The sequence below is a fragment of the Pygoscelis adeliae genome, unplaced genomic scaffold, assembly GCF_000699105.1.
Source record: "Pygoscelis adeliae isolate BGI_AS28 unplaced genomic scaffold, ASM69910v1 Scaffold62, whole genome shotgun sequence".
Taxonomy (NCBI): Eukaryota; Metazoa; Chordata; class Aves; order Sphenisciformes; family Spheniscidae; genus Pygoscelis; species Pygoscelis adeliae.
Window position 1 is genome coordinate 2,550,049 of NW_008824401.1, and position 8,264 is coordinate 2,558,312.

At 39.9% G+C, this 8,264-nt stretch overlaps 1 protein-coding gene across 1 annotated transcript in view; it reads left to right on the forward strand.

The window, feature by feature from the left end:
• WTIP (Wilms tumor 1 interacting protein) overlaps positions 1-3,611 on the forward strand; it is a 92,286-nt gene extending 88,675 nt beyond the window's left edge. Inside the window, exons 8-9 of the mRNA XM_009320316.1 lie at positions 621-689; positions 3,459-3,611. Coding sequence (XP_009318591.1) covers positions 621-689; positions 3,459-3,611 — 222 coding nt within the window. The remainder of the gene's footprint in view (positions 1-620; positions 690-3,458) is intronic.
• Positions 3,612-8,264: the final 4,653 nt, after the last annotated feature.

The following is an 8,264-nucleotide window of genomic DNA, read 5'->3' on the forward strand; positions in this document are numbered from 1 at the left end:
GGAAAGAGTCTGGGAGGTTACAAGAAGGGTATGGGCTGCTCTGCAGGGCCTGGGGGTCAGCCAGGAATTCCACAACTCCACTGCATCCACCCTCACACTGAGGTTTTGGCCTGTGCACATAATTACCTGCTGGACTGGTATGTAAATCCCTATGGGGTACATACAGTGACATGTGCATGTGCAAAATAGCTGCGCAGCAGATGGTTTGAGGGGAATACAAGTCCTGGAAAACTCAGGCCAGGATGTCTACAAGGAAGAGTTACCCAGTCAGCACGTCATAGTTCTTGGCTGGTAATTCATTCGGATCCTGGGTGCCCTTGGAAAATTATTTGGTTTCAAGACTAATATGTCCCTTGAGGATCAAATTTTGGCTACGCTTCCTAAATGACCTCTACAGCTTAGGTATGTCAGACACCCACGCTGCTGCTAAACAGCAAAAACAGCGGTGCAGTGCTGTGCGCCAGGGGACAAGACCCTCAGCGGTCACAGAGCTCTGCTCTGCGGAGGAAGAGGGGATCCCCCAGGGAAACAGCTCTCCAAAGCGATAGGTTGGGCACTGAAAGATTGAGAAAACACCGCTTAAAAGCACACTCTTAACCTTCTCTCTGCTTCCCCAACAGGGCTCCGAGGAGACCATTCGGGTGGTGTCAATGGACAAAGACTACCACGTGGAGTGCTATCACTGTGAGGTAAGCATCAGATGCCTCTGCAAGCCTAGCAGCCTTTTGCTAGGTGCCTGACTCTCACCCCAGGGTGCACTCATTGGCTCTTGCACACCTGGGCAGGTAGGGCTCTGCCCCATGGCTCCTGAAGGGAGGCAAAGGGATGAGTGCTAGCTGGGCTGCAAGTGGTGCTGCCATCTCCAGTACCAAATTAGGTTTTTTTCCAGTATATTAACTTCAAAAGCTGGGTTTGGTTGTTTGGGTTGAATTTTCTTGATACTTCCAGATGAGGAGAGAACAAAGAGGAGGTGCCGGTTTCCTTTTTCCTGATCTCTGGATACAGCTTGTGTGGCTCTGATCTGAGGAGACATGAATTCACATTGCCTGTGCAGGGAAGGACCCTCACTCCTACAGTGGAAGGCTTTTCTAGGGGATCTGTGTTTTTTCCATGCTGAATGAATATTGAATCTTTACTAGAAAAGAAACAGAGATACCACTGACTTTCTGTCACTTCTTTTAGGAGTAGTTTCTTTTTGTGCAGAACATTTAAACGTTGATTGAGGCGGATCAATTTGTGGGATTCGTGCTCTTGCATCAGAGAGGAGAGCTGAGTTCCATGAGGAAGGAAACAAACTCTTTAATTTGGGGTCAACCCAAAACTTCCCTTTTGCTGTAGGTTTGGCACTCTGATATAACATGCAAATATCCACACAGATCCTAACTGTGCTACCTAATTGTCTTAGCACCACGGGCAAAAAATGCAGCAATACTATCTTCTATGCACTTTTGTACAAAAAGGTTTTACAAAAGAGACTTCTGATTGAGGGAGAAAATAAAATTTAGGGCATCTTGAAATGTATATGAACCTAAACGTAAGGAAGACCCCATCCACTCAGCTGTCTCGGTCTAACAGAGGTAGCTGATACTCCATCCTTTTCTATTAATTTTTAAAGAGAAATTGGCACAGGAAATTGCAGCATTTTGGAGAGCTGTACTTCCCTCCTCCTCCTTCCCCCATCTATTGCTTTGTGCAGGCTTCACCTAAGATGACAGCTCCCTCCCCTTCTCTCTCAGGCTATTGACTTTATATTAGAATGTCCCAATGGGGGTTTATTTTCAGTTCTGTTTCATTATTCATTTCCCCATTCTCCTTCCAGTTTGAGGCAAATCAAGCTGCCTCCACATCTGCCCAGAATGGCAGAGTGCATTTATGTACAGAAATCAGGGGGTTAGCCATGTGTTAACAGGGGTAGGTTACTGCCTAGTGGTCTCAAATCAGGCTCTCAAACTGTATGCACCGGGTCACTGCTGTCTCCAAATACTGCTAGGAAAGTTAGTGCCAGTATTTTGAGGTATTCACATGGAGACTTTTACAAAGGCTATGACGACTTACGCAGCCACTTCTGCTGTTAATGCCGTCATCACCTGGTGGCCATGCAAAGCCAGTAGCCAGTTTGGAAACTCTGCTGCTTTTCTATATTATCTTTTTCTTGTGCAACCACTTAACTTCTGCTGAGAAGTTCAAACCGGTTTACAGATCAATAGACCCCCATTCTAAAACTGAAATCCACTGAGAAGGCAGGCTTTCTCGTTGCAGAAAAGGAATACAATTTTAGAGAAGGAAAAAGCTGTGAACATTTGGCACATCTGTAGGGTATCTGAAATTGTTAAATTCTAACAAGGAGTTGAATTTTAAATCTTATATAAAGGACTATAAAGTTATATAACGTAGTAACACACAGAAAACTACCTTGGCAGAAACTTTGATTAAAGCCTCCCTAAACTAACACTCCAGTTTTAAGGCTTACTTTAAAACCCATTTTTCATTCTTATTTCAGCATTGTAAAATTTGAGGATTTTTAACTTGAGCTACGAAAGCTGAACAATCATACTTTGTGTCCAATTAAAAACTTTGCATAAGTTTTTCAATACTGAAATAACCTATATGCCCAACTTGTTAATTTTTTTTTTCCTTTCTACTAAGTACACAGCTACATACTCAGAACCTCTGGTTTGTCAGGCCTCGTCACAGTAACAATTTTTAAGTGTTTAACATACTTGAAACATCAAGTCCAAGCACAAAACTGTCATGCCTTTCAAATGTCCTCAAAATTACAATGATGACAACTGAAAACCAGGATTGTCTCTATTGCAGTGTACATAATAGTCAGCAGGCAGGATCATTGTTTGTTGTTTTTCTTTTTATCTCTGTTCCTCCACTGTTGTTCACCCATGTCGTCCCTGTAGTTATGTGCCGGTCCCAGAGGTACTAACATATTTCCACTAAAGATGGACCATTGGCCTTTAAGTCTTTAATTTTTTTTAATTCCAAATTGGAGAAAGTGTAGCCCTGCTTCAGAAGTAAAACATGTCTCATCTCCCCCTCTTTCTCACTCCTCTCATTCTCTACTTGTGCTCCCCCATTTCTTGCTTGCTGCCTTGTTGCAGAATTGGCTCCTCCTGTGTTCTAGCCTGTTCCAGCTTGTATGTGTTATGGTCAGTCCTTGGCCCGTTTTTGTCTGATTTGCATCAACATTTATTAGATGAAGAAGAGACCAGAATGGGAAACAATGGGGAAAACAATGCTGGGTACTACTATAGACTGTCCTGTTTGATTTCAGTGATGTCATTTTGCTTAATATGAGATAGTCAGGGTCTACCTACCAAAAACCCTTGAGGTTGCTGGCTTTGGAGGCATGGGAGGGAGCTCTCAGGGTTATGCAGGATAGATCGACATTGTTGTGAGATGACCTACCTGAATCACTCACTAATCTGGGACGTGTATGCTTCTTCTAGGATTGTGGCTTGCAGCTCAATGATGAGGAAGGCCATCGCTGTTACCCATTAGAGGGTCACTTGCTCTGCCACGGCTGTCATATCAGGCGCCTTAATATCAAACTGCCATCACATCCACCTCCGAGCTATCCAATGCATGTCACAGAACTCTGAAAGACATTTCCATTACCAGTAAGCCATTTGAAAGAGAAGACAAAAATCTAAAAATGACTTTCCTGCTCCTTTAAAGATGAGATTCCAGTAATAACCATCTAAACCAGCTATTTATTTTTTAAATCAGAGGTGAGGGGTCCTTTTCTGATCTTGTACATACGCATTCTTTTATCTAGACGTTTTCACTGAGACACCGTATACTTGAACAAATAATTCACCACTAAACTGTAACTGGCAACGTTTCTAAAAACAATGGTACAGAGGGCTGCTCTGCACTCCCTACTCACTTGCCTTCAGTGGAGATTTCACCCAAGTAAGGAGTGTAGAATTACTTTCCAAAAGTTAGCACCTTCTCATATTGCAGCAAGCATGATAAGATAAATGCTAGCATTTTAGCTAGTTTTGTTGAATTCTGGCCTTAGAGAATACTGTCTCATGTTTTTTAAAACTTAGATTCCCAGTAGCGAATAGGAAGCAAACAAACAAGTGTTTTTAGCAAGGACAGTTTTCAGCGTGGGTTAAATAATGGCATTCTGTGAAGAAGCATCAGGCCAGCTTTCCATCGTACAAGGTTCCACAGTCATCCAAAGACTATTTAGCTTGTTAAAGAACTATGGCGAGCATCTCGTGTAAAAGCCACATTAGAGAGGAATATATCCAGAAGATTGGCATGTGCAGGGTCGTAACAGTTGAAGAAAGTGAGAGACCTCTGTAATTGCCTGCTGTGTACAAATGTAGCCATGGTTTCAAAATGCATTCATATCAACTTGATGATTTGGCACTTACTGAAAGAATTCATCTTTTAAACCTGTTTTTTGTTTAATAGGGTTAGCAGCCCCTTTCTATGCAAAGGTACGCTTGTCTGTCTTTATACTACTTGTTTTATACAAGACTGCATTTGTTACCAACTGCTTTATGATTGTATGTTGACACATTATTAAAAAAGAGGGGGACAGTGGTTTTTGTTTATCTTTTCAGCTTTGTGTTCTTTTCTAGATGTACTTTTGAACTGATTACAGTGATTGATTGTCTTCATTGGAAAACAAAGTACAGTTTAGCAGAAATAATACTTTAGAGAGTCAGACCATTGAAACATTGGTATTTTGTAACAAGTATTAGATGTACATAGAATGTACACACTTTCATATTTTGCATAAGCTTTTACAGTAACCTCAGAGCTCTGGGGAAATATATGTCTTCCATATAGGAAGTTAGATGAATCTTTTTTATGGTTTGTTTTCTACCATGTGTTGATGATTTACATGCAAATCACACATCTGTATGTTTAAAAAATTCCTTGCATTCTCATGAGAATTGATCCAGCCTTCCTGAATTTATATTTTAAATAAATCCATCATTGCTGTCTAACTGTATCCAAAATTACAATAAAATAAAATTCTTCTGCTCCAGAGGAAGTGGAAATACCAGACCAGATTCTCCGCATGTGTAAATTGGGACATTTCCATGCCAGTTCTCAACACGTCGAGAATCTGACCGATGCATTCATAAGTGATCCCATGTTAAATTCAGCACGCAGGCTGATGAAATGACTTATTTGGCAACACCATTGCAGTTTAGTTTCTTATGCTCCATTGATTTTTTGAAAGCCATTTGTGGTGCTCTTGAAAAGTACAAAGAACATCCAATGGACACTAATTCCTAAGTGGAATAATTAACTCCCTTAACAGAACTTTCTGATAGTCTGGAATTTCCTATTTCCTGTGAACTACTTTTTTTCCTGTTAGTAAGGAACAAAAGGTATGTTTCCTGAACTGTTGCCAAACTTCTATTGGCCTAGATTAACCTGTCCTACCGAATGCTCCTTGGCAAGTCAGATGCTCCTTTAAAACGTCAATTAACATATTTAATGTGATAGCCATGTTTTGAAGGAAGTACAGTGCAACTAGTGCCCCATTTCTACAGTGTGACGTAAGAGGCCTGGCCCGCAAAAGAGAGGACATGGGGTGCGTGCATGCACACTTTTTCTGCGTTTGCAGACATTACCTCTGGCCATAGTCACCAGCTCAGCCTCAGAAGGAAGCGGAAGTACATGTGCCTCTCGCCCAAACAGCAAATGCTAGAAAAGGGGAAAAAAATTGTCTTAAATTGGATTGTATGACTAGGTCAATTCCTTAAGGTTATTACAAATACGGAAGATATCAGAGCTTCAGGATAAACTTTTAGCATCAGCTGCAATGTAATACTTTTTCCATTTAAGGAAGCTGCTTTGGACCACATTTAGCTTTGAGGCATTTTTACTTGCTTGTCTTTACAATATATATTAAGGAACCCAAATTAAGAAAACAATCATTAAAATACACAGAGGTTTGGGGTCTGTTCTGTGAGCAAGTCATCCCATAACAGTACTCGCTGTACTGGAAAATGCTTTGGTCTACCAGTATAGAAGCAAAACCTTCAAAATCACCGTGGCCCGAGATGGAGATGACTTACTCTGGTGTTCAGCCCAGTCTTCTGCCGGTACCTTCCCTTCGCACTTTGCCTCCTTCAGTGGCAAGTTGATGTTTCCACTCCAACGTAGTTTTCAAGGGACAGCACACTAGCTAACACACACGTACATACCCTACCTTCTCTTCTTTGAAAACGATCATACTGTAGAACAGAATAATACTTAATTTCATTTCACATGTTAATTTGTTAGTCTCTCGTAGTTCTACTCAGTTCCAATGTGTCAAGTATCATCATGGTAAAAATATCAAAAGGTAGTATTTCAATATAGAATAAGCAATTTGTTTAAAACCAGAAAGCAGCAGTTGTTGTTCCAGTATTTTCTATAGACAGGTGCATGCCATTACTGTATAATGAAGTACAGCTTTGCTTTTCCAGCATTTAGTATACAAACTGGAGCTTGAGTGAAATTTGCCAGGTTTTTTCTTTTTTCAATCAAAGAGAAAAATGAAAGCAAATCTAAAATAATGATGTGCTGTACTCTTTAGTGCTAGTGACAGTTTCTGCACCTGGGGAATTATGTAAATGAGAAAGCATCTTTTAAGGATTTTCTTAAGGAGTATTCTTACATTAAATCAGTTCAACACAGATACTGTAAACCTTCTAGAGTGAGTTCATTTTGTGATCTGATAGTTCGTGAGAAGCCTTTGCTGTACTTTCAGAATATTTCCATAAAGTTAAAACAACAACTTGTTCTCATTTGCATCAGGACTACACCTTTCCATGTTGGTAATGAATCTGACAAAGTCCCTACAGCACAAAGCTGTTGCAGGCGATTCAGAGTCCCTCGTGCGCTGGAGGACGCGTTCCAAAGAAACGACCAAAATAATAATTTGAAAACAAAACAAAAGAATGCCCTCAGATAATTGAGCTTTCAAAGAGGGTTTGTTTGGGTTTCTTTCCTTTCACTTGTGTGCACGTGTGTGTATATATTTTGTAAGGTGGAGCTTCAAAAGGAAAACATGGTTAGAGGAGCTCTTTAAGACCAGAAATTCCAGAGTAGTTAAGTAAACCAAAGCTCAAAAGGAGACAAAAGCTGCTTTCTTGTGTTTCAAGAAAAGTTTAAAAGTTTGTGATTCATCCTGTAACTAATGCCGTAACTAGAGTATATAATTTGACTTAAATTAAGTTTTCATTTGAGAAATATTTTCATTTTCTTTAAAAGAATATAGTTTTCTTCCAAGAACTTGGACCAACGTTGATTTTTATTTTGTAGGAAATATATAAATTCCCAGTTTGTATATCATGTAACTAGTTTACATGCTGAAAATATACATTAGTTTAACTATTTTTGTATATATCTCCTTGTAAAACCTTTCAATGTGCTTCTGTCTTTTAGTCTTTAGAATTACTTGTGGTTTTGTGTTTCACTGTTTGATTCCCTTGATTGTTGAAGAAAAAAATTGGGAAATGTAGATTTATTTATCTAAAGAAGCTACTTGCTATCATTCTAAGTTATTTAATATTAAAGTCAGAAGTTTCATTTAACCTTAGATGCTATAATCTGCTTTTTTCAATAAAGACATTTTGTAGTTATCTTCGATTTTGTAGTTTGTTGCATATAAGTATTTTATTTTTTTTACTCTAGGTGGGCACTAAAACAATTTTCAGGAGACCCTTGTGTTGCCTACAGAAATGCCTAACTGATATTAATTGACTGCAGCTGCATTCATGAAAGATTTTGGTCCTCCAGTGCAAGTGTTACTAATTAAGGCCTAAAATATGCCCACAGCTAACGTTTTGCAGCTGCACTTAGGAAAGAATTTAGCCACTCTGGCAATTTTTAATTAAGCTTTAACCAGTCTCGCTCGTTCACATGTAGGACAGTCAGTACTGAGGAACACTTCCTTTTCAAGACTCCCGTTATTTTTTTTAGTGTTCCAGAAGAGAAGTATTTGCCTGGGCTATGAACTTGCATAGCTGTAAAGCACTCGGACCTTGGTTTGGGGAATTTTCTTGCTAAGTCACAGTAGCCAGAGCTCTGACTGATAGGATCAAAAAGGTGCTTTTTTATATATTTTACCTTTCTGAAGCTCTTTGCCACTTTCTTGTCTCCAGCTTCATGGCACAGATGGGAGCTTGGTCACATCGACCTTCCGCACACAGTGATCCTGCAAGAGAGGCAAAAGGTTCATCAGCGCTGGTATCTTGTTTTGAAGTATGGCCAAAAGCGGATGCCTGGGGAAA